The 27170-nt window shown below is 33.4% G+C and overlaps 1 protein-coding gene across 3 annotated transcripts in view; it reads left to right on the top strand.

Annotated features, from left to right (window-relative positions):
- LOC143051619 (uncharacterized) overlaps positions 1-27170 on the top strand; it is a 29358-nt gene that overhangs the window by 229 nt on the left and 1959 nt on the right. For all 3 annotated transcript variants that reach the window (XM_076224519.1, XM_076224518.1, XM_076224520.1), the window contains exons 2-21: positions 4997-5490; positions 6242-7234; positions 8053-8202; positions 8720-8888; positions 10814-10950; positions 12974-13052; positions 13454-13650; positions 14134-14301; positions 15705-15960; positions 16295-16410; positions 17744-17894; positions 18388-18585; positions 19215-19302; positions 20120-20319; positions 22760-22839; positions 23500-23670; positions 24384-24534; positions 25137-25190; positions 25587-25745; positions 26398-26523. In XM_076224519.1, the coding sequence (XP_076080634.1) occupies positions 5011-5490; positions 6242-7234; positions 8053-8202; positions 8720-8888; positions 10814-10950; positions 12974-13052; positions 13454-13650; positions 14134-14301; positions 15705-15960; positions 16295-16410; positions 17744-17894; positions 18388-18585; positions 19215-19302; positions 20120-20319; positions 22760-22839; positions 23500-23670; positions 24384-24534; positions 25137-25190; positions 25587-25745; positions 26398-26523 (4123 nt within the window). In that variant the 5' untranslated portion in view covers positions 4997-5010. The remainder of the gene's footprint in view (positions 1-4996; positions 5491-6241; positions 7235-8052; positions 8203-8719; positions 8889-10813; positions 10951-12973; positions 13053-13453; positions 13651-14133; positions 14302-15704; positions 15961-16294; positions 16411-17743; positions 17895-18387; positions 18586-19214; positions 19303-20119; positions 20320-22759; positions 22840-23499; positions 23671-24383; positions 24535-25136; positions 25191-25586; positions 25746-26397; positions 26524-27170) is intronic.

Here is a 27170-nt window from a genome sequence, read left to right as displayed (position 1 = left end):
TTTTCTTCTCCTCCAAATGTTATAAAATTTTAATGTTTATCTAAATCAAAAGTTTCATCGTCCAAAACAAATCACATTTTGATCCAGATGGCCGGGTACAACAACAAATATGTATATGAGTTTCGTTTTCTTATATACATCTAAGTGAAGAAAAAAGTTGAAGCTGCGCACTTTAAGATGTTCAAGTATCTGTTGCATTTTATCAATGAGTTTTGAACCGAAAGTTTGAACCTGCATTGTCCAATTTTGATCCGGATGAGCGAGTACCACAACACAGATACATGTACATGTATTCGCTTCTTATGTACTAAATAAAGAAAACAATCGTAGCATTTAAAGATGTTCATGTATCTCTGTTGCATTTATCCAATATTGTTTTTAATGTTATCAAAATCTAATACGTATTTAAATCGAAAGTTTTATTATTCAAAAACAATTGCAATCCGATGAGTGGAGTTGTTTTTTTTTTTTTTTTCATTCCAAATAAATAAATTAATGTGATAATAAATATATGAAAGACCAAAGTGACATACCCCCAATGAACTCGTAAACATATAATAGGTAAAAGTTATCATAAAATGGAAAGTTTAACCAATCGAGCGCTTATTGTGAAGTTGTTTTTAAAAGAAGTTTAATATTTATGGTATAAATAGTTTGTAACATATGATACTGTAATACTGTATTGTGTACTACTTCTTCGCTCAGCATGACCATTACTATTTATTGTTGGTTTCGTTACGTCCAGTGACAAATATTTCAAGATTATTTCCGTATTGAGAAAGAGTTAACCATCATATGAACTCCCCGGTGCTGTGTTCTGTCTCGCCGCTTAGATTGGAACATTTATATTTATTGTTGTTAATTTTATGTCCAGCGACAAATATTTCATGCATCATTTGATGTCTAGAAGACATTTTCAGTCTATACAAAAAGCTAGATGGATTTTGTAAAGAAGGTGTATCAGAATAAAGAATAGGAACGTCCTGCCTCACTTCCATTGTAATAGGAGCGAACCTTGGATAGGAGTAGAAATTTTACCTTGTAACAGGTCACTTATGGAACCAGATTAAAATCAAACTATTTTTTGTCATCAATGTAAACTTTTATTCCTATATAAAAAAAAAAATACTAGGTTGGGCATAATTTTTATGTTAGATTATGCAATAGTTCCTTATTATTTCACGAAAAAAACATAACAAGACACTTATGTAAAAATAAATATATAGTTTATTAAAGGAAGCTTTGAATACAATTGAATCGTAATAAAAAAAAAAGTAATAAAATCTCGTGTATATAAAGAAGAAAGTTCAGTTAGTTCCCAGTCCTTTCCGATTTCGACTCTCTCATCCGTAGTAAGTGGAATATAACGACTGGATTATTTGGGTAAGTCTAGTTCAAAATACCATAGAAATGAAAAAAAAATCTATTTGTCCACCTACCCTCTTTTTGATCAAAATTTATGTTTTATTTTTTCAGTAGATTAAGAATTTCATATTTTTAAAAAGGTAAAAAAAAAGGTCTTTACAAAAAATATAAACATTTTTATTTCCTGATAAAGTTATGTAAAATGAGTAGGATTTATTGTATTTATGGATGGCGATTTCGTAGACAATACATTCATTTCAATTATGAAACGTATTTAATTGTATATAAATACCATATCCTGTGTTTTCTGTTTGAGGAAAAGCATACATCCAATTCTTACAACACTAGCCGTCTATTTTCAAAATCGTCTCCCCCTTCCAGAAAATATAATGTTTTCCTCTTACACTTTTGTTCTCTCCCTTTTATTCATTTGTATTCCTATACAATTAGCACTATATATAACCCCAAACATCAATCACAACCATTACGGTATGTAATTTTAAAAGAATTGAATGCTTCTTTTTGTAACTTCATTGGGATGTAAAAGCGTTGACCGAAGTACATTTTGTATGAAGCGCATATTTTACAAATACGTATTTATTTAATTCTTTAAAAATTATAAGACCATTGTACCTCGGATTCTAATCGGTTTCTAATCTATATATAAAGGTGTTTTAGATTTGCGTGAAAACTTTTGTCCATAAGAAATTATTCCTCGGCCCATTCCCCCTTTCCCCCTATGTCTATAAAGGGTTTATTCCGTATGTTTGTGTGTTTTTCTAATCTGAGTGTTATTTTGATTCAGCAGATCATTTTGGAATGAACATTTCCCGGCATCATTTTAACTGCCTAAACAGTTCGTAAATAGTGTGTATTTGTATAAAAGACGCCACTGTGCAGAAACGTCAAAATGACGCCCTTGGACATAATGGCTAGACATAGGGAATGCTTTCCGAAAAAAATTGTAAGGTCATTATGTTTGTGAAAACACCCGCCTCCTTTGGCCATTTGTATGAACTTATAGTTTGTATCTTATAAATATGTTAGTTTTGTATTATAAATGTACATTTAGTATTTATACAACATGTTTCACCTAAGGAATGGACAAAAATTATGTTTGGACATAGTGGCTAGACATTCGATTTTTTTTAAATTCTGCTTCAAGAAAAAGGTTTTTTTTACCTTTGAAACTTTGAAAATGTTTATCTTTTTCAGAACTTTCTATTGAGTATAGTTTTAATATGATTCTATTACTTTATAGGGATAATAATAACACTGAAATGTTAATAAACTTTCCTCATAACACATTAAGACAGGTTCCTCTGCTGAATATTGCGTTGAAGGCTTGCTTCAAATTTCAGCCACTACCAAAAAAACGGGTATGATGTGATAATCTAAATCTAGTAGGAAGCTGATATACTAAATTTCGCTGAGTGTATGTGCAAAGTTACAACGGAACATAGAAAAATGCATTTTACTTAATTTGAAATGTTACGCCGGACATGCAATTTTTAACGTAAAAGTAAGATTTGTGTGTTCAATAAAATAAATGTATGGTGCAAAAATTTATAGAATTAACTTAAAATAAGAAAAACATGTCCGTGCCTTTCTGTAGATATATGGATGTTGGTGATTTTATTTTGTATAGGCAAATGGTTGCTGTTCTTAAATCATATAACAACGTAATTTTAATCCGAACGCACTACAGTGCGCAACGTCTATAGATAGCCCCAAACATCAATCAGAACCATTACCGTATGTAATTAAGAATTGAATGCTTCTTTATGTAACTTCATTGGGGTGTAAAAGCGTTGACCGAAGTACATTTTGTATGAAGCGCGGAAGCGTTTCTTTCTAAAAATGTGCGCGCGGTCAACGCTTTTACAACCTTATGAAGTTACAAAAAGAAGCATTCAATACTTATGATTACTTTTTTTTAGCTAGGATCATGAAAACACGAATTTTATCAATTTTTTATTTAATTCACCTTTGCACTTTATTGTCGGACCTCGTGTTATCATGAATGAAAAGTTTTATTGAGTAAGGAATAACACATGATGTGCAGTTAGCCAATCAGAATAACGTATTATAGTGAAACATACATCTAATGTAATTATTACGGTATGTACTATTGTACTACAATTTCATATCAGACTTATAGGTACCATTGTAAACTAGGAGTAGTATAAACAAATTTGAATAGAACGTCATATTATAACAAACAACGCGCGATATATTAACCATTGAACGGAATTAAGGAGCGAGTGAGGATTTGTTGTAACTCACATACGACTGCTTTCAAATCATTGTTCAAAATAATTTACTTTTCTAAAGAGGTATAGGGGGAGGGTTGAGATCTCACAAACATGTTTAACCCCGCCGCATTTTTGCGCCTGTCCCAAGTCAGGAGCCTCTGGCCTTTGTTAGTCTTGTATTATTTTAATTTTAGTTTCTTGTGTACAATTTGGAAATTAGTATGGCGTTCATTATCACTGGACTAGTATATATTTGTTTAGGGGCCAGCTGAAGGACGCCTCCGGGTGCGGGAATTTTTCGCTACATTGAAGACCTGTTGGTGACCCTCTGCTGTTGTTTTTTATTTGGTCGGGTTGTTGTCTCTTTGACACATTCCCCATTTCCATTCTCAATTTTATGTGATATCTGCAACCAACAATCAGTACATCCTGTCATCTAAGTTTTTACATATTGTATTGCAACTAATATACCACCACCTGGCATTTATCGCCTTGAACAGGCATGAAATATTTTCCACTGGACGTTAAGTAACCAACAATCAATCAATCAACCCTGTCATCCTAGTTTTTACAATTGATCATTGTTCTTATCTGGCATTCACCAATAATCATTGATTCTCTGCCTTTTATAGTCCTGATATATTTGCCACTGGACGTTAATCAATCAAAAATTAATCATTCAATTATGTCATCGTTTTCTTTACATATGACCGTTTTTCTTATCTCGCCGTAAAAGAAATTCAATGTCATGTCCTGAATTCTATATTATTTTTTTTATTTCGTGACATTACATTTGTTCAATAAGGAAATTAGATAAGTCTTCATTATTATTGATGTAATAAAATGGGTAAACGCGTAAAATATCGACCAATATTATCTTTATCAAACAAAATATCCGAACGATAAAAAGAAGACATACAAATTAAAAAAAAGCGTTGCGTTTGAATAAACATATGAAATACGATAACAGTCTCGCTTCTGACCGCTACTTTCGCTGTCATGCAACCCCATTGATCATAGAAATGCTTTTAAATGTCGAATTATTAGTTTTCGGTCATACAAATACTTTATCCTCCATTGCATCTAGTTATGAAGAACAATACCATGAAATTACTTGTATTTGTTTTCGTGTGACCGGCGTGGAGCATGATCGGGTTTTTATATATATATATATTTTAGATTATTGTAACGTGAAATCTAAAAACCGGGCAAAATATAAAAAAAACATATATTGAATCGAATAAAAAAACCATTGATAGGCAAACAACAGTACCCAAATAATCACACAGAGCTCAAGACTAAGTAACAATATGCACAAGACAATAAGACATTATCTTTTTGTGAGTACTAGTACCTCATATTAAGTTTATTTTCAGGAATTTTATAAGAGATGAGTTCACAGGCCGAGATGCAGGAAAAAACAATGGGTTCAGCTTCCAACAGTCTGGGTGATACAATCACTTCCACAACATCATTTACCAGAACAACGGTTCCAAAAATGAGATCTCAGCTCTCAGCATCCGGGTTATCAAAAATCGAAAGACATATCCACCAATCAGATATCGTGTTAGAAAATCCATCAAAATATGTGGTTGTGACAAAATGGTTAGCGACAATTGTTTTCGGAGTGCTTTTATTGGTCTGCTTGGTTTCCAGTAAGCTGTCCGCCATTGGAATAGCCGCTAAACTCAGTGAAAGTGGAAACTGCTTCACTAACCAAAATGGCGACAATTCAAAAGATTGTTCTACAAGCTTCATATTGCTGTTGTTATTGTTAGTCATACCAAATGTTCTTACTTGTTTACGTTTTACGTGGAATAGTCTTTATAGAAAAGACAGAAAATGGCCGTCAAAACTAAAAATATTTTATGTGAGTAAATATAACGCTATTTTATATAATTATATAGTATTATATAGAATTCGTCTAAACATCAGCCCAACAATGTTAGATCTGTAAATTTGCTTTCAATTTTTATTGTTTTTCCATCGTCCATCGACGGGATTCAAACTCATGCTACGGAGATATCGTGACACCAAATCGCCTTGCACTGTATCCGACCCGCTAAACCACTCGGCCACCTAGGCTTCCCAATAATAAAGCTTTTGGTTGCCGGGTATACACATAGTTAGACAACTCGATTTTTTAATTTTGCAAAATTGCAATTACGTTTAGTTTCATCGGTTTGAATCCCTGGAAAGAGCCCCTGCAGTAGAAAAGCAGTTCTATTCTGACCTGTATACAGGAAAATCTTTTATAAAACCAATTCCAACTATAGATTTAATAATAGTATTCAGAGAAAAAGATCGATATTTGCAGGAAACAATATATTAGAAATGAGATTGCTCGGAGCATTATTTTTTGCTTTGCATTTCAGGTAACTAGCAAAAAACCGAAGTGGTGTCACCAGGTCGTTACTCTTAAAACTTTTAGTTTAAACTCTTATACATTTGTACCAAATATTTTGGCCTACTTTTGCTAGGAACATAGCATCTAAAAGTAAAGACGAAGAAATTATTAAAAACACATACTTCTTTAATATGTTGAATTGAATCATTTGTAATGATATTGGTTAACAAAAACTCTCATGATTTGTACCAAATCTGTTTTGTTTTCTTTTCAGTGTGTTTGCCTTAGTCTCATCGAATCGTTTGGTATGTGTTTGTTTGCGTTTAAAGTCTTGAAAGTAAACAAATCTGCCACAGTAGTTCTATTAATGGATGGAGTTTATATTGGTCATTCAATCGTGACTGGATTTATAAATAGCAGAAGTAGAAACGGCCAGTCTCAACCAATCAAATTTGCTGTTTCAACAATAATGATAGTAGCTGGTTGTGTGTTAACTATTTTTGTAATAGCAGACAAAAAACTAATGGAAACTAAGGATTTATGGCATATATTTGTTTCAATACTTTGTTTATCGACCGCGTGGCTTCCATGGGTACGGAAGAAAATTGTTTCCGTTGATCAGCCAATCGCTGCCTTCCACACAGAAAGAGCATACCAGGCGACAGAAAGTAGAAGCAGTGACGAGCAAAGTCAAGGATCATCAATGTATGGCGGGAGCAGTTTAACTAGTAGCCAACAGACAGATGACGGTATAATCGAATCCAAAGAAAAATATACACACAAATTAATGATTATTTCATCCGGAACTAAAACAATTTCAACGTTTGTTTTTGCCTTTTTGATCCAAAGTATGTTTGATGGCTGGTCGGTTAAGGAATGGTCCGAAGGCTGGGATCTACGGCTCGGCGATCTCGAAACTACAAATGGCCGCCAAACATATTTTTTTATGATTAATATCATTACTAGTATTTTAGGGTATGCCGTCGGTCTGTACGTGTTGCGAACACAGATGGGTAAGGGAGGGTTTGCTGTCCCCCTTCTCCTCTCAACACCTGTGACCTTTGGCATGCTGTATATAAATGACTTGTGTTCTGGACTTTATTTTGGGAAAACTGATATCGAATATAGCAACAATATTTGCCATAACGGAACAGAAAATCTGGAATTCTTGTTACCTGCCTTGTTACTAGTCTGCATTGGTCAATGTCTGTCTACTGGTTACTATGTTTACAAGAGCTCTACCATTGTACTGCAGAAAGAAGTCAAGGTATATTTAGTAGTTAAAACGGGTCAAAACTAATATTTGTTTCTAAAACAGCCAAAACTAATCTTTGTCATTGTTTTTAAGAAAGAAAAAGAAGGATATCACGTCGAACATAAATATTAAAAGTCGTAGTTCTAATCTGTCAACCTTCTACGAAAATTATATTGATTCATAAAAAGTAAATCTTTCAAAATCTAGTATGAACAACAAGATATGTCAGACCATCACCAATCTGACAACGACCCAAAGACACACACAAAAAATTCCGAAAACCATCCAGACGTTAGAATACAGTCTCGCCAATATGTCCATCTCTTATGCAAAGACTTTATTTGACCTTCCATCAACACCAAATTATCCAATGTCAACAATATTAAGTTGCAACGAACGAAATTCAAAGCCATCAACTTAGAATTTAGGCCATTCTAGTATATAACTGATTTCTAATCACTGCGAATCCTTTCTTATGTTACTTTTTTGTATTAAGCTATAAGTTACTAGTTTCCGGCCCTAAGTTGAAATACTAGACCCCCTACTTAAATTCGTAAGTGCGAGTGCTTTTTCTGAAAATACTAAGTTCATCGGGAACACTACAACCCAAACATTTGAAACTACATAAACAAAATAGTCAAATTAATCTACAGTGAACTTTGCTTTAGGGTGTTGAAAACTGAATTTCTTCGTTATTTCTTAATCTCCGGGCTCATGGTTTCTTTTTCAAGAATCAACGCTTATTCACTGTATCTTTGATTATACTTAATTTCTTCGTAATTTCTAATCTATCAATGGAGACTTTCTGACCTCTGTTGTTTATGTTACAGTTATTTTGGATGCCGATGTACAACAGTTTCCTACCAGATCAGTGGATGTTATTGGACAGACGGACGCAACTTATGGACGACACACAAGAACAGCAAGAAGAACAAATAAAAAAGACCAAAGTTTATATTTGTACCACTATGTACCGCGAGGTAAGTAAGACGATTATATAAGAATATAAATGGTATATGAAAGGAGATTGTAAAAAATTAGTAGAAAGAGAAAAAAACCCAGACCAGAACATACACAATATAGACTAGTATTGTCAAAAAAGATATCCAAATATCGTAGTGTACATAGAAATATAAAATGCAATCACATATTCCGAGAGATCGTTTAGCACAAACAGTTTACATCAGAATTCAGATGTGTACCTTTAATAGTATTTTAAGTTCTCGCGATGAACATGAAAATCAACCGTAAAGACCATTTTCATATTAGATTGTGTGAGTTTTTTCGATCCAGCTTAAATACCTTTGAAGAAACAGCCAAATGAAGAATGGCAACATCTATGCTGTGAAAACTTGCTGATTGTCAGTATCGTGTTTCGGTGTTGTAATTGTAAAAAAACAAAATTATTTTTCAGACTGTCGTGCTTGTCTCCGGTACATTCCCGCCAAATTATGTCACATCCGTAATACATGCGCATGACACATATTTCTATTACAGACTAGAGATGAAATGAAACAGCTTCTTGAATCTATTTCTCTGATCAATGCAGCAAAACAATATGGCACACGCCATTTTGAATCACATATCATATTTGACGGAGGGATAAAAGGAAACGTGATCGGAGATAAAGCACTGCAACTGTTAAGTTTGGTTCCGGAAGTTCTGAGTAAGTTAACAATTCACCTGTTTCTGGTCAACGGACTATTTTATTTAAACATATTTATTTATAGTGGATTGGGAAACAAGTTTTGCAACTTATATCATTTACTTTCCACTTTGCGGGTGCGAGTGCTGCCTTGTATGGGCATAAGCCTGCTCTTTTTTCGAAATCTACAAGGGTGTCTTTTACGTGCAAGAGATATGGCTCTCTCTTAACAAGGGTCAACCATTTGTCGTCCCCTTCCGACGGACTATCATCGTTTCCTCGAGACCATACTCGCAAATGGTGTCAAGGGAGAGCCGAAAATTCAGTCCCTGAAATTTTCATCCCAGACCGGGAATCGAACCAGGAACCTTTGTGTTAGTAGTTTAATGCACTAACCACTACACAAACGGACTATTGGTTATGCGCATGATTGTGTTTACTTGAAAATAAAAATATCGACATACTATGGGTTGAATTTCAATTGTTTAGGACAATTTAAACCAATCACAATTTTTTAGAGCACGTTTTTGCATATTACCAACACTGCATTAGGTTCTGAAACTGTGAATTATCCCTTTGTAATATCTCACTCTAACTGAATACTAAAATTTATGATAAAGGGATGATTTTTCATTTCCTATCGTTAATTATCCGTTTTTAGATGGTGACGTTCCCTTGTCACCATCTTACGGAGTTTATATATCTCAACTTGTACGATTCGCTCGTGTATGTAACAATGTTTTAGATTTTAACGAGAGAAATTTATGTATTACTGAAAAATTATTACACCAGGGTTTTCGATATCACAAACTAGTCAAAACATTTACTAAATTTTATCATCGGTATAAAGACATCATTCGTAAATATAGCTCAACATGCAGACTTCTAATACGTTCAGGTATTTCACATCCAATTTTTTATGGAAATATTCTTTATAAAGCATAAAGGTGTCAGTATTCCCCTCAGAAAATTACAAAACCTTTGAATAGACTTATTAAGAAGGGATATAATTACGATACTGTTGTCAAGTCATTAAAGATTGCATATTTTGGCGTTAATATTGAGTCACTGATAAGGTCTTTGCATCGGAGCTAAACACATTTATTCTAAAAACAGTTGTTGGCATGACACGGGTTATGTTCTTCTCATATATGTTATGATGGTATGATACTAAACCCCTAACAGGAAGGATTGTGCCTGATGTTCATATGATGAAATCATAATCTTTCAGTCAGTTTAATTGAAGTCTGGAGCTGGCATGTCAGTTAATTGCTAGTAGTCTGTTGTTATTTATGTATTATTGTCATTTTGTTTATTTTCTTTGGTTACATCTTCTGACATCAGACTCGGACTTCTCTTGAACTGAATTTTAATGTGCGTATTGCTATGCGTTTACTTTTTTACATTGGTTAGAGGTATAGGGGGAGGGTTGAGATCTCACAAACATGTTTAACCCCGCCGCATTTTTGCGCCTGTCCCAAGTCAGGAGCCTCTGGCATTTGTTAGTCTTGTATTATTTTAATTTTAGTTTCTTGTGTACAATTTGGAAATTAGTATGGCGTTCATTATCACTGGACTAGTATATATTTGTTTGGGGGCCAGCTGGGGGACACCTCCGGGTGCGGGAGTTTCTCGCTGCATTGAAGACCTGTTGGTGACCCTCTGCTGTTGTTTTTTATTTGGTCGGGTTGCTGTCTCTTTGACACATTCCTCATTTCCATTCTCAATTTTATATCTATAATTGTTTAGTTCAAACGGGTCATACTTTCGTTATCAAAGAGCCGTTTTGAAAGAGTGTTGAATGTGTTTATTTATTTTTGCAGTTTCAAATTTTCAACTTTGAATAGTGTTTTTGAATGCTCATCATTAAGTATGATTTTCAATAACAGAGTTCAAGTAAGAAAGGTAAAACATTTTTTTTTATCATAATTTATATTAATTCTAAGAAACTGGTGATGTTGATACCTGTACGAAAGCTGACTTCCCTTATGGACTTCGTCTGAGTTGGAGGCTACCTGCATCAAAAGGGGAGGGGTGTGGACAACCTATGACATTTGTTATTCACTTGAAGGATAATAGAAAGGTGAGAAAAGGGAAAGGACAATTGGTTGTGAACAAACTTATTTGACATTGTTATGTTATTTTTTAAGTTTACCAACTTTGGTGAAAAACAAGCATATTTATTTTTCAACGTGTACTTAAGGTTGCGTTTTAGTGTCTTTATATATTGAGATTCTGATTTATTTTTTTTTTTGTCATTTTCAAATGGCTGAATGTTCAGTAAGTTATTTCAGTGCGGATAATTGATTTCCGCAATTCTCACTTTACGTATTTAGATCCTTTAAAATTTTGAAACAGTCTACATTTTTCCAAAAAAAGATTTAATAATTAAAGGGAAATTACATTTTTTCAAAATTGTGTATGCAAAAAACAAAAAATGGTGAAAAATAAACCGTCGTACATGACATAATTTAAAAAGACATCTGACGATCTTGTGACTCCCTATTAAAGTGTTCAATAACAAAAATTGAAATTTCTGAATAGATTGTATAAAATAGAAATTTAAACAATCTTTTCAACATTTAAAAATTCAGGTTAATGTGATAGCAGTAGATTAAGACTAAAAATAGGTAAAAACGTGACCAAATATGTAAACAAATATTATAAGGAAGTATCCCATTTCAAAAAAAATATATATACATTTTGAATTCGTGTCTTATCTCGGCGCTATAGGAGTCATATAAATAATGAAATACGTTTCGTCATTTTACAAACGATATCATAATCTGAATGATTCAGTCGTTATACTTTACTCACTTCGATCATTACATTGCAATGATGACTAAACTGATAAGTGTGTCTTTTCTTTCAACAAATAATAAATATGTCATTATTTCGACTAAAGAGATACTTTGCTGTTATTTCGTTATTATTTCGGAATAGAGATCGATTGGTTGATTGTTTTTTGCTTAGCGTCTAGTGCCATATATTTCATGCATATATTTTTTTATGTAGATTGGATGCGCATTTGTTCGTTTCGATAAAAGAAATATGCATGTCAGGAGTCTGTAATTCAGTGGTTGCCGTTTGTTTATGTGTTACATATTTGTTTTTCGTTCATTTTTTTACATAAAAAAGGCCGTTAGTTTTCTCGTTTGAATTGTTTTACATTGTCTTATCGGGGCCTTTTATAGCTGACTATGCGGTATGGGCTTTGCTCATTGTTGAAGGCCGTACGGTGATCTATAGTTGTTAATGTCTGTGTCATTTTTGTCTTTAGTGGATAGTTGTCTCATTGGCAATCATACCACATCTTCTTTTTTATATGTACTCTGACTCAATTACTTTGTCGTTATCTCGACAAAAGATATAAGTAGAAGCGTATGCAGATTTTTCGACACAAGCGATGCAATGGCGGTTTTAATTTCTCGGACACCAATGATGTGTCGATATTTCAATGGAACATATTAGTTTCATGAATTTTTCGATATTTTGACAAAATAGATTCAGTATACTGATAATTAGATAGCAAATATGTTTTTCTCGATTGTTAGACATAATGAAATAATCTTAGTCTATTAATACGTAATCAAAATGAGAGAGGCGTATACCAAAGTGATATTCAAACTCATAAAAAATAAAACAAATTTACAGTCACCAAAACACAACGTAGAAATTACAAACGCAGCATCACGAACCTCAGCGTGTGTGATCTTCGGTGATCTTGTGAACTTAACATGATATTAGCCCGAATTATCTTGATGATATAGTCTAAGAAAATCAAACTGATGGAGGTAGTGATTTCAATTATATCTGACACAAACCATAATTTGAAGTATATAAAAACTTAACACTACTGTAAAATGTAAAATAACAAAAATACTGAGCTCCGAGGAAAATTCGAAATGGAAAGTCCGTAATCAAATGGCAATGTCAACAGCTCAAACAAATCAAACAAATGGATAGCCACTGTCATATTCCTGACTTTGTACAGGAATTTTTTTTATGTAGAAAATGGAGGATCAAATCTGGTTTTGTAGCTAGCCAAACCTCTCACTTTTATGACAGTCGCTGAAAAATATATTGATAGTTTGTCCATGTTTTAGGTGAAGAATAAGAAACGATGGAGTCAAATTATGTACATGTCATATATCTTGGATTTCCTTGTCAAAGAAGACGCAAAAGGTAAATTACTATGAGTCTAAGTTGAGCGTACACAGTTGGTTTGAATACTTAATCAACAAAGGGAAAATAATGTAAATGCAAATGGTGAAGTCTTAAACAGTAAAAGCTGATTAAATATCACAAAATGTAACGCCATTTATTCCTTTATTCCTAACAGTATTCATGTGTATGGCCCGCATACTATAACATGTTTCTAATTTGGTTAACATCGACAAACGGAAGCAATGATAGCATAAAATGTATAGGGTCATAAAATTATCGGACTTCACACACACAAAAAGTATATTAGTGTGTTATCATTGAAGGACATGTTTTGCACATGTAAGCGCCATTGATTTATTACATCTACAAGAATAAAACTAACAGTCACTCATTTTCATTCTATGCTTTTTATGTTTTAGTTGATGATGAAACGGCTTTCATTCTAACAACAGACGCAGACGTCAAGTTTACACCAGACTCGGTAGAAGCTCTACTTGATTTAATGACACGTGATACTTCTGTAGGTGCTGTCTGCGCACGCACACATCCGCTAGGTGAAGGGCCACTTTATTGGTATCAACAGTTTGAATATGCTATTGGCCATTGGTTTCAAAAGGTATGAACTTAAGCAAAACTATATAATGTATATATAGTTAGATGGAAATTTCGATGGATGAGAATTAAAACAAACGACAGAAGATGTACATACCAATGACTAGACATCAACAACACGATAGACGTTACCATTTTACACCTTTTGTTAATTTAAAACAGTGTACAGATATAGGAAGATGTGGTGTGAGTGCCAATGAGACAACTCTCCATCCAAATACAATTTATAAAAGTAAACCATTATAGGTCAAGGTACGGTCTTCAACACGGAGCCTTGAATTAAAATTTTCGTGAGTGGATAAATTGCGGGAAAATAAAATATTACTTTTGGGTGTTCTCTCATATAATTACATAAAGAAAATGAGAAAAGTTAACCACGAATACAAATTGCCACGAATTCGACTGCAATTTCCAAAACTCGTAATAATGTATTCGCGAAAATCAGTTGGTTTAGAGTAGTAACGCAGTGCTTTTTTTATACTTATAGGCTGCAGAACATGTGTTAGGATCAGTGTTATGTGCTCCTGGATGTTTCAGTGTATACAGAGTCAGAGCTTTAAGGGACATTATACCTACTTACGCCTCTAATGTAGAGAAGGGATTGGAATTCCTCACCAAAGATATGGGAGAAGATAGATGGCTCTGCACACTTATGGTAAGGAAATGTCCCATGCAGTATTGTGAATAATTATATGATTTTTAACAGATAGTGGGGAAAAGAATGCGTTGATCATATTGAAAAGAGGATGTGGTATGATTGCCAATGCGACAACTATTCTCAAGAGTCCAATTCAAAATGACACCAAAATTAACAACTATAGATCACCTTCAACAATGAACATACCACATAATAAGCTATATATAATTTAATGATAAATTGGTTAGAATAACCTATAAACAGCTATTAACCTTGAATATTGAATTCATTTAATATGTTTCTGATATGTACAGATAAGATAGTTATCAAAGGTACCAGGATTATAATATAGTACGCCAGACGCGCGTTTCGTCTACATAAGAGCTTGCTGCTTTGTGTTCCCATAATCGTCCAATTTGAAGTGTTAAAGTTTCTGTCTGGAATTTTATTTCGTCTCTAACATGTATATATAAAAAAGAAGATGTGGTATGATTGCCAATGAGACAGCTATCCACAAAAGACCAAAATGACACAGACATTAACAACTATAGGTCACCGTACGGCCTTCAACAATGAGCAAAGCCCATACCGCATAGTCAGCTATAAAAAGCCCCGATAAGACAATGTAAAACAATTCAAACTAGAAAACTAACGGCCTTATTTAATATGTAGAAGAAAAAAAATGAACGAAAAAACAAATATGTAACACATAAACAAACGACAACCACTGAATTACAGGCTCCTGAATCTCTCTTTTGTATTACCAAAAAGGTATTTTTCAATATTAACATTTACTGTTCCTTACACGAAATCTCCATTATTAAGTTGGATACAATGACAATGATAGTCATAGTTATGTTTGGAACTTTATGAATTAAAGATAAAATTGATCTTTGTCCGCCACCATATCGTGTAATTGGCCTAGGGACCATGGTTAGAACCAAGAAGCAACGAATTAATTGCGCTTCAGACTTTACATTGTTCATTTTAAGGTGGTACCTAACACTACAGGGAGATAACTCTGTAATATCAGATAAACGTTTTATTCACGTTGTGTTGTTAAGGGAATATTAAGCTTCTCATTGATCAAAACTAGTCTTTGTCAAACTGCTATGTAACCAGTGTAATTTTTCCGATAAAATGGTTGGTTCAAATTTTTTGAAATTTTTATATTTTTGTCAAAGGGTTAAATACTTTATCAAAATTTTATGAAAATGTTGGGTACCACCTTAAACACCAGCAATGCTACGGCACCCGCAGAAAACACCTAACTCTGAGTCAATAACTTATTGCTTAAACATGTTCTACCTTTCTGGATTTCAGAGCTACATCGTGCGAGGCAGTACAAATTTGAATATGATACAATAATAAATGCAATGTGCAGATCACCATTTTTTAAATTCTATTAACTATATATACAGGTTCAAAGTGGTTGGAGAATAGACTATTGTGCTGCTTCGTGTAACTATACGAATTGTCCCACGGAGTTTGAAGAGTTCTACACACAACGGCGACGATGGATAGGTTCCACGATTGCCAACCTGTACCTCTTATTAAAGGAGGCTAAGATTGTTAGAAAGTTAAATCAGGGAATATCAATCTGGTTCTTAGTTTATCAGGCAGCATTGCTTGTATCTACTGTTTTAGGACCAAGCACCGTTATGCTTATCATATCAGGTATGTCATGTTCACCATTCTTCGTATCTGGTTCAATGTTCCTTTTGTCATGTTCATCGTTGAGAAAACATTTTCATTGCTGTGTCATGTACATCGGTCTTTGCTTCTTTGTGTCATATTTGACCTTTTGAAAACAATTTGATTGCTGTGTCATGCATATCGTTCTTTGTGTCATGTTCACCGTTCTGAAAACAATTTGATTGCTGTGTCGTGTACGCAGCAATTTGCTTTCTTCACTACTAATTCATTTTATTAAAACGTGAACAGTACAAATTGGTCAAACTTGCTGTCAGTTGTATATCTAGAACGAAACAAAAATATCTTTCTTTTATAGGAGGATTAGCCTACGCCTGGGGATTAGAAGTTATAACAACAGTCATCGTACAGTTTATTCTGATTGTTTTGTACGGAATAATCTGTATAAAGACTTCACAGAAGACACAGTTACTTGTAAGTCGTGTTGGAGGATGAAAAACACTACTTCATTGAATGGAAAATGTGCAAAAATCTAGAATAACATTTTTTACCTACTGATATATTTTATAACCTTTGCTACAGGGTTTAGTTCTGATAGAAATTTGCAATCCAAAGTGTAAATTTCTTTTTTTTTTAATTGAGGACTTTTTTAAACCTGTAGATTCTGCAATCAAAAAGCTCTAAAAATTGCTAGGAACATTCTGTAAGCATATCACAAGTTATCTGCGACTGTAGTATTGGACAATTTCAAAGAACATCTGTCGATCTAAACTTGTATTAATTGGAAAATACATGTAGGGGTTGCGTTTCTATTGATACTCAGTATACTTAATGAATGGCTATTATTTATTTTGAGTTTATTGAACCATAAAATTAATTTTTGACTCTTCACATTGAATAATCCGCGCGGATTATGAAAAATGTGAAGAGTCAAAAATTAATTTTATGGTTCAATATATTCAAAATAAATTATTGCCATTCATTATAAATAAATTTCTATCAAAAATAAAGCTCAAAGAACTTTTTATATTATTTATAATAACAATATCAACGTACACACATGTTGGCCTATGAATACACAACGTCAGAGTGGGCGTGTCGCCATAAAAATTGACAACATTGAAAATAAAACTAATAATTTCAACCAATCAGAAGACAGTAAATACACAAAATTTATATATTTTAACGTGAATAAAGTAATATACCAAATGATAAATAACTAGTGAGTCTGTCTAAAACACGTATAACCACAAATATATCTTCGCAATAAATAAAGACAGCAACACAATAAACACGATATCACTGCTTGTGTCAATCAAACTCAGATGGCTGTATTATAACAACATTGTCTGCATTGCACCAAATTGATTAGATTTTGTTTTTTTTCGACGTCTTATGAAGAAACATTTCTTTTGCTTTGGCTTTCTAAGCCATTCTTTCTAAATGAGAGAGTGAAATGTGTATAATGAAGACGCGACATTATAGACTTACATAATGTTTAAAGGACTTGAAAAGTATTATTTCTTTGGAGTTCCATACCATTTATCTTAAATGAAAGTATGAAAAACATATGTTGACGCAACATTCAAAACTTGCATAACTGTGTTAAAAATTGAAATAAAGAAAGTATCCAAAGTTTTTTCAAGGTCTACCTTTCTCTCTAAACGAAAGAGTACAACATATAAAATGAGTCAGACGCGATATTCTAGACGAACATGTACTAAATATTGGAGTAGATAAATTTCTCACTAAATTGGTAATTTTTTATGTCTTCGTTATTGTATATAAAAAAAAATCTCTTCCATAGACGGCCAAAATCTTGACCTTTGCCTACGCCCTAGTCATGATGGCTGTGGTTGTTGGTACTGCGGAACAGATTGTAGAAAATCTAGCCAATATAAACAACAAACCGTATCAGGACGGAAATGATACCGTTAACCCAACATTCAGCCCTGATGGTATGTATTTGGATGTGGGCTTTTAAATACTAGTAATAAATTTGAAGATGATACACACTTTTTCTCAACATGTGAAACTCCTAAATGATACAATTAATCCAACATTCAGCCCTGATGGTACATACATTTCGATGCTATCCACTGAATATTAATGACGTTGAAGATGAAACACATTTTTTCTCTGCATGTCAAATTACTAATTTTTACGTACAGCAGCTTGATAAGGATGTAAATATTTTCTGTCCAGGAATTTATGTATTAATAATAGACTGCTATTAATTTTATCAATATTAACAACTATGCAGCTTCCTGCTTCAATTTTTGTAAATTCGTTAGCTATAAAGCGGGTGGACTCCACACCTGCTTTAGTATCATTACTTTCTTTACAATATCGGATAAATGTAATTAAGTATTTCTTTCACATTTACATATCGATGAGCATTTTTTTATTCTTGCATACGTTATTAAAATTGGTTTTATTTTTTTATTTCAGCCATAAGTAAAGATTTTCCTATTTCCATAACAACGGTATATTTTGGTTGTCTCGTGGGCCTCTTTTTCGTGACTGGATTATGTCACTTAGATGAGTTTACCTGTCTGTTCCAGGGACTCTGGTTCCTACTGTGTTTACCATCCGGGTACATCATGCTGATTATTTATAGTGTCGTAAATATTACTGATAGATCGTGGGGTAAGTCATACTAACAAGAAAAATTACAAAAATACTGAACTCCGAGGAAAATTCAAAACTTAAAACAGGGGTATCGTGGCCGCGTGGTCGAACAACTGTACCACTAGGCTGTCAACACTGAGGTTGTGATTTCGAATCTCGCAAATAAAAGGTACACTCGTCGTCGACTCCAATCATATGCTGTTTCAATCAGTAAAAGGACAAACTACCTCAAGCATCAGTAAAGCTGTGTCAGGCTGGTAGTTTATGATGGCTAAAATATATTTCTTCACTCTGCACTAATTAATTATTATTAGACAGATGGGCTTGAAAAAGTAACAAATATGTTTTCACTCAGCATAAGGGAGTTACCATTTGATTTTTATGGGGGGCTAGGATGAAAAATTTTGTCCTGCATTTTTTTTTAGCTGTAATCTCTGTCCTGCCTTTTTATTTTTCACTCTGTTCGGTCCTGCCTTTTTTTTTTTTTTTTAGTTTATCCTGACTTTTTTTACCTAAATTGTCGTTTTAATTTTTTTTTTTGGCAAGTGTCTCATCCTGCCTTTTTTTTTACTAAAAATTCCTGTCCTGCCTATTTTTTTCAAATTTCATCCTAGTCCAAAAAGATAATAAGTCTTTTATACATTTAGGGACACGTGAAGAAAAACAGGAGAATACTATGAAGAAGGCCAGTTCATGGTATGAATATCTCGGCGCTATTCTGAGACAGATATTTTTGTAAGTAAAGAAGATGTTATTTCATAGGCTGTATATTTTTCGAACAAAAGTTTAAATAACCGATTCCAAATATAAAATTCTATCAATATTTCTTTCATCTGTAATGATAAAAGAAATATCATTATGCCATTGACTGAAAATATGATTGACAGTATTTCCCGATGTAATATTTGCCACTGGACGTAAAGTTAATACGAATTAGTTCCTCAAAATCATCCTTGAAATACATGAAATATGTGTCACTGGATGTTTAGAAATAAAAATCAGGTTCGGTTTTATATGCCTTTATTGAACAGATGTCAATGGATGTGATTTGTGCTAATAAATGGTTAAAAAAAATTAGCTTTCCATATAACAATCTTTCCAAAACATTTTTTTTTATGCCCCACCTACGATAGTAGAGAGGCATTATGTTTTCTGGTCTGTGCCTCCGTTCGTCCGTCCGTCTGTGCGTCCGTCCGCTTAAAGTTTTTGGTCAAGGTAGTTTTTGAAGAAGTTGAAGTCTAATCAACTTGAAACTTAGTACACATGTTCCCTATGATATGATCTTTCTAATTTTAATTCCAAATTAAAGTTTTGACCCTAATTTCACGGTCCACTGAACATAGAAAATGATAGTGCGAGTGGGGCATCCGTGTACTTGGGACACATTCTTGTTTCTTCAAAAATACATTCAAAATAAAAATATCAACAAGACAAAATAGAATACATACTTCCACTCTTTCGTTTATGTTGATTATTAAATGTTATGAAACATATATAATACTCAAAAGCTGAATGCAACCTTTTCTTCATTTTTTTTTTTTTGAATAAACAGCTGCTGTGACAAACGGCTTGAACAACATGACAGCAAGCCACCAACGAGCATTGAAACGTCAGACATACCATATGTAGGCCGGAAACGAGTATCTTCAGAGGCAAGTGATATAGAGGGGAGTTTTACCAGATCGTGGCAAGGCAGACCATCCGGAACCATCTATGAGCATCAAGAAAGCAGACAAGATCTTCTTAATCAAGGTAGTTAAAGCGGTATGGACGTTGCTCATTATTGAAGGCCGCATGGTGCCCTATAATTGTTACTTTCTGTGTCATTTGGTCTCTTGTGGAGAGTTGTATCATTGGCAAATTGGCAATTATACCACATTTTTTTTCATATATAGACTGTAAATAGTTGAAACGCACAGGCACTTGTCTCAGATTTTTTCCCCTATATACCTTATGTAGCACAAGGTACTTAACTTGCATTTTCGAAAAATGTCAGGCGGTAACGAAATTTCGTTATATGCCGCTTTCTATGGTGTCAACCCCACTAAAACTTGTAATATCGTAATTCTAAATTGATTTATCATTACAATGCCAATGGTGTATAACACGCCTACATTTGTTGTCGGAATCATCCGTAGCAATCCTACCCAAGTTTGTCAATCGTAATACTTTTTCCAACCGCTGAAAATTTGGCAATAAACGTCTCGCAGCAAATGATTAATTATAAAACCTGTTTCAGAAAAAACTGTTATTTTTTGTCTGAATAGAACTTATCACCCAGTTAGTAAAATTGTATAAGATACCGTGAAAAAAAAACCCTAACAAGTGTTATTTGTGGTATGTCTATTCTAATAAGTTACGAGTTTCCTTTTTTAGATTTACCCATGACGTCAATGTCATTTAGACTCTCTCTTGACTTTACGTATGAAAATGAAACGAGATCAAATAACTCCGAGAATCATTTAGACTATCCCATAAAATTGACTAATCGGAAACCGAGATATATACATTGTAAGGAGACGTGACGCGTTTATTGCCAAATCATCAGCGGTTGGCAAAATTATTACGATTGACACACTTGGATAGGATTGGTACGGATGATTCCGACAACAAATGTAAGTATGTTATACACCATTGTAAAGATAAATCAATTTAGAATTACGATATAACAAGTTTTAGTGGGGTTGACAGCATAGAAAGCGGCATACAACGGAATTTCGTCACCGCCTGACATTTTTCGAAAATGCAAGTTAAGTACCTTGTGTTATATTAAGGTACATGTATATAGGATTTTTTTTCTGAGACAAGTTCCTGTGTTGAAACGTATTACTCCTATGTTCATCGGGAACGTCTATGATACAAACCCAATGGTACCTGTGGACTAGACATATAGTCACTTTTAGTCTTCTTCTAACCGCAGTAGAACCTTTGCCAAAGTTGGACGTCTGTTTGATGGTCCGGGATATACAAGTACGCAACCACGTCTTGATGGAATGGGGACGTTAAGTGTAAAACAGTGCCCAGCTATCTGCACGTCAAGCTGGAATGGGTAACGTTTAACGTCATAAACGTGTTCACGAATAAGGATTATAAGATACCATGCACTATATGTGTACCACGTTTTAATATATTTAAACAGGGTGTCTTTAGGAAAAAAAATTTCTTGCTTAGTGTTTGTCAGTTACAGAGTTTAAAATACATACATATAGTTGTAAATGCGAATCACCTACATTAATAGCAGAGGCCGAGTTGTCTAGTAAGTAATTCATTTATTGTTTAATTTATCATTAGATTACTGAACACTTATTGTAAGTTCTAAGCGCGCACGAAGCGGAATCGTTCGACTCCAATCTTAGATGACTAGAGTTGCCATGGAGTTTCCTTTCGAAAGTCGGTGGTTCTCTTCGAGGACTTCGGCTTTCAACAAATAAAAACCGTCAGCCCCGATTAGCCAATAGTGCTAATAATGACTTTAAACACAAACAAACAATCAATATCAATTATTTAATACGTATTTTTTTATTTAAGGATGTTCGCTACTCTGTTTTAAAATAACAAGCTTTTTAAAAGACTGTTATACATTGATAGTATATAAATAAAGAAACTAGTAAAGCAGAAAAAAATAGGGGTCCGTGTCCTTGTTTTCGAGATATAAGCCATTGAAAATTTGGCGGGAAATATTTCTCTCTAGATTTTTCATTTAATTAACATTGTCATCATTTGTCTATCAAAAACAATGAAAAAATAACAAGGATTTTATAAGATTTTCAAATATGACTTATAAAACTATATGTAATAAAATTATGAAAAGAAAAATAGGGCTTGATGGGCAAAATTTTTTTATGGGCACTAGATGGATAAAACCAGAGGAGTTCGAATATCAAACAAAAATTCAAAACCAAGAGGAGCGAACATCCTTAATTTCTACATTCGATTTTTCATCATTAAAGAGAATATCAATAATACATGTACTAACTCAGTTTTTTTAATTCGCCGTTTCAGAATCTAATGAATCCTGGGTAATATTTTCAAAAGCGTACACCAAAGCGTTTTGATTGGTTTAAAACGTTATAAACAATGGAAATTCAACCAATGACATAACGTTATTTTCACTTTGGGGTACGAACAATGAAATTACCCATGATGCTTTAGATTCTGAAACGGCCAATTGTTGTTGTTGTTTTATTTTAAGATGACCCATATACATATGGAGATGAGGATGAAATTATAAAAGTTGAAGACTGGTTTCAACAAATAGATCCAGGGTTAAAGGTGATTTTATCATTCTTATTATATTAATGGGGATCTGGATGGACCATAGAATATAATGAATAATGTGAGAGAGAGAGAGAGAAAAAAGATAACAGACTATTCGGGGGCTGAAATATTATTAACTCAACAATGAATGAACAAAAATGGTATGAAAACTAAAGAATGCAAATAAAGATCCCATTCAGACTCGTATGTACGTGTTTATATGATGGCAAAACTGCACAGTTCGTAAAACAAATAAGGAAAATATACACGGATACGTACACTACTAATACAATAGAAGACATTGAGTGCAACTTTAGTTCAACTTTTACACTTGGTCGTCCATATGTGCGTATACAAATGTTGTATAGTCATAACTTTCTACAAGAGATCGGAGGGTCTCTCCGTATACAAACTGCGTCTAGTGATCTATTCCGTTCTGGGACCATTTTACTTATATCCATCACTAGTAGAGTAATATGTGTATCGAAGTTGGAACTGTCGGTGAGTTTGTATCCATGTAGTTCAGCTTCGTGACCTAATGAAAGAGAAACATGTTCTTCTAACTTTCCGGACATAAGAGCTAAATTATGTGATGCAGTCCCGATAACCAGAAGACCCAAAATAGGAATATATTAACTTGCCACAAGAATAAGCACATTATATTTTCTATTTCAGACTGAATATGTAGCATTATTCAAGAAACATGGTTACGATGATACCAGCTTCATAGCCAGTATGACGGAAACAGATTTAAAAAGAATAGGAATTAAAAAGAAAACACAGAGAACTATGTTAGAAAATAGAATAAAAGATCTACCAGACTTTCTCATAGAGGCTGCTGTTCCTGTAAGTAAAATCAAATATGAATTAGTGCGTAAAACTGGTTCCCTGTCTTTACAAATCTAAAAAGGACAGTGTGTTTCAATATGCTAATTTTTAATATTAACTTTTGACAAAGCCATACTTGTTTATTGTTTGTTTATAAATTCCCCAATGCAATGTGTCTTAGTTATATACGATTTTTTACACGAAATATTTTCTTGGTAACTATTTCATTTTATGAAAAAAGATCAGTATTTTTCGCCAAATATCGAAAGAAAATATGCATCATTTTACAAATTCACACTTCTGTGGCAACATGTTTTGTACGAAATCTTCTTTGAATCAGACAAAGGTTTTTTTCATCTTATAGATTAATTGTAGAATAATGTAGAAACTCAGTAAAATTTGCGCACAACAATTATGTCGTAGCAAAATAAAATCCATCCGCTCTGAGGTATTTCGCGCTTACGTAATACTAGTACTCCACAAACGACTCATCAATGATGCATGCTCGAATAAAAAAAGTAAAAATAAAAACCAACACCAAATAAAGTATGAAGTTGAAAAATATTGAGGATCCAAAGTTCTCACAGGTTGACCAACGACAAATCAGGTAATATTTTCCTGGAGTATAAAATGCTTTATATTTCAAAGAACATTTAAAAATCGAATATTTGGGTAACAATGACGTTGACCAATGAATAAAGACCTTACATACCATATTGGAACTATTGTAGGACAACGTAGATACCTGGTTAAAAGATATTGGTCTACACCAATATAAATCAGCTTTTACAAAATGTCACATAAAGAAAACAAAAGATCTGGAACAGTTAAAGACGTTTGAAAAGAAAGATATTGAGAATGAACTTGGAATTACAAAAGCAGGTACATTGTGAGAATATGAATCTCTCTAGATACATGTAGTATTTGGTAATTGTTGTGAAAGGTTGCTGTACCTTTAAAGTATAGTCAACATACATTTTTTGTGAAGAAATACATATCGTTATTTTTGGTTCCTTTTCAGTTATATTTTTATACTTGTTTATGTTGCTATATTTATTACAACATTGTTTTCTTTATTATATCGGATGCTCATTTATGCCTTACTCGTTTGTTTTAATTTATATTTTCCGTCAGTCCTGCGGTCCGTCAGTTCGTTGGTCCGTCCAACAAATACTTCTGTTATACTTTCCACTGAGAATAATGATACCATATTTGGTCAGCAACTTGACATTTGCGACTCAGTTGTTCTGTCTGACACCTGCATATGTTTTCCGCTAAGTTGGTATGGTTAGCTCGACAACGTACCCGTACATTTTGTACAGTTTGTGAACAACAATATTTCAATAAGTTTATTGTTACATAAAAAGATTTTTTTTTGGCATAAATTGCATTTATAACAAATGACAGAGACTTTAAGTACAGGGCAATTGAAAACATACCTATGAGATTTCATTTTACTTTTTATTTATTTATCGTCATTTCAGCTCACGTGAGACGTTTACAAGAGGCAATAAAGTACTTGAGGACGCCCACAAAAGGTTTGTAAACAGTACAAGTATAGAGTTTTTTAAAAATCGTCAGGTCAAGTTATATTTTTTTTTAAATAACATTAAATAACATAACATGTGTTGGCATTGTCCTGGTTTTCTCAATGAACTATCTTAATCCGAAACAAAAAAGCATGCAAATACATGTGCTGTTTCCTTTGATGAATAAATGAGAAAGGAAAAAAGTCTTGTTTTTGCGCTGGGGTTTTTAGGTGTTAGGTTTCTAATATATTTTCTATCGCTTTGAAGTTATATATTTGACGTGCTTCCCTCAGTTTTAGTTAGTAACCCGGATTTGGTTTTTTTTCTCAATCGATTAATGAATCGAACAGCGGTATACTACTGTTGCCTTTATTTGTTCATTTACTTATTTTCTATTTATTGTAGAGGAGCTCTTGCATGCTGAGATAAAACAAAGATTGGACAATGCTATTAAACATGACATACAGAAAATAAATTCAACAGAGTATGAATTCTGGAAACTACTGACAGACACACATCTTAAACCAACATCGGAAGCTTTTAGTTTACTTGGACAATTGAAGAGTAAGAGATCGCCCCTTAATAATAATATGTTTGTATTTATAATTGCCACGGTACGAAAATATGCATTGGTTTTGCCACACCACTGTCCACGGTAAGGGGAGGGTTGGGATCCCTCTTTCATGTTAAATCTTGCCACATTATCTGTCCCAAGTCACTAGTTCAGTGGTTGTTTCTGTGTTACATATTTGTTTTTTGTTCATTTTTTGTACATTAATTTACGTATTTTTTTTCGTTTGAAATGTTTGATATATGTCATTTCTTCTTTAAGCTGACTGTGCGGTATGGGCTTTGCTCATTGTTAAATTTCCTACGGTGTCATATTGTTGTAAACTTCTGTGACATTCTGTCTCTTGTGATGAGTCGTCTGATTGGTTATGATACCACATCTTCATTTTTATAATGAATGAACTTCACATCCAGTAAAAACTTTCAGAAAAAAAAACCGAATTGTACATTGGTAGCAAAACAACTCATCATTTTTCCACAGAGAAAAAAAAAGTTGACATAGATAATTACTTAAGTCTCAACAAAATAAAACCTATTAATGTAGTGTTCAAAAATGTATGTGAACCAAAAACATAAATATAATTAGTGTATACCAAAAATTAATGTGGTGAAATGTCCGCGTGACAGGAATCTTTCTATATTGCAGAAAAACTAGAAGAACTTAGGAATACTTGGTTGATGATTTTGTTAGCGGTTAACTCCCTTTGGCTGGTGTTGATTTCAACACTTGCGTCAAAGATAAATTTATTAGTTCTTGGAAGTAATCCAGTCGGTAGGTATATTCATGAGTAAATGAATATTTTATTTTACGAAATTAGTGTTCATTAAATTTACCACGATGAAATATGTTTTAGCAGAAACAGAATTATGTATTGATTCCGATTTTAGATAGAAAATTGTTGTAAATTGAAGATAAAATATAAATTGTTCGTAGAATTCTTTAAAAATTCTTTAAAAATTAACCATATAAAAAGAGAGAAAGAAGATAAGGAGGAGAAATCGAAATTTATAGGAACAATTAAGACAGAAAGGAACACATTCATTGGCCGGGAGCTCAGGTTCTCCGGAATTGTATTTAGTTCCTATTCCGCACGTTGGTACCGTACACCATTGAGCTCAGGTTCTCCGGAATTGTATTTAGTTCCTATTCCGCACGTTGGTACCGTACACCATTGAGCTCAGGTTCTCCGGAATTGTATTTAGTTCCTATTCCGCACGTTGGTACCGTACACCATTGAGCTCAGGTTCTCCGGAATTGTATTTAGTTCCTATTCCGCACGTTGGTACCGTACACCATTGAAGACTTGTTTATATGCAAACAACAAACAAGGCTTGCACAAATTAAAGTCAATGTAAACACAATTGTTTTCAGCATGCTCAAAGAATGCTATTGATGAAAATTAAGAAATAAAATAATGT

This window comes from Mytilus galloprovincialis, chromosome 11 (assembly GCF_965363235.1).
Source record: "Mytilus galloprovincialis chromosome 11, xbMytGall1.hap1.1, whole genome shotgun sequence".
In the NCBI taxonomy this organism is placed as follows: domain Eukaryota; kingdom Metazoa; phylum Mollusca; class Bivalvia; order Mytilida; family Mytilidae; genus Mytilus; species Mytilus galloprovincialis.
The sequence above is the reverse complement of the archived record's forward strand: the minus strand, read 5'-3'. Positions and strand labels throughout refer to the sequence as shown.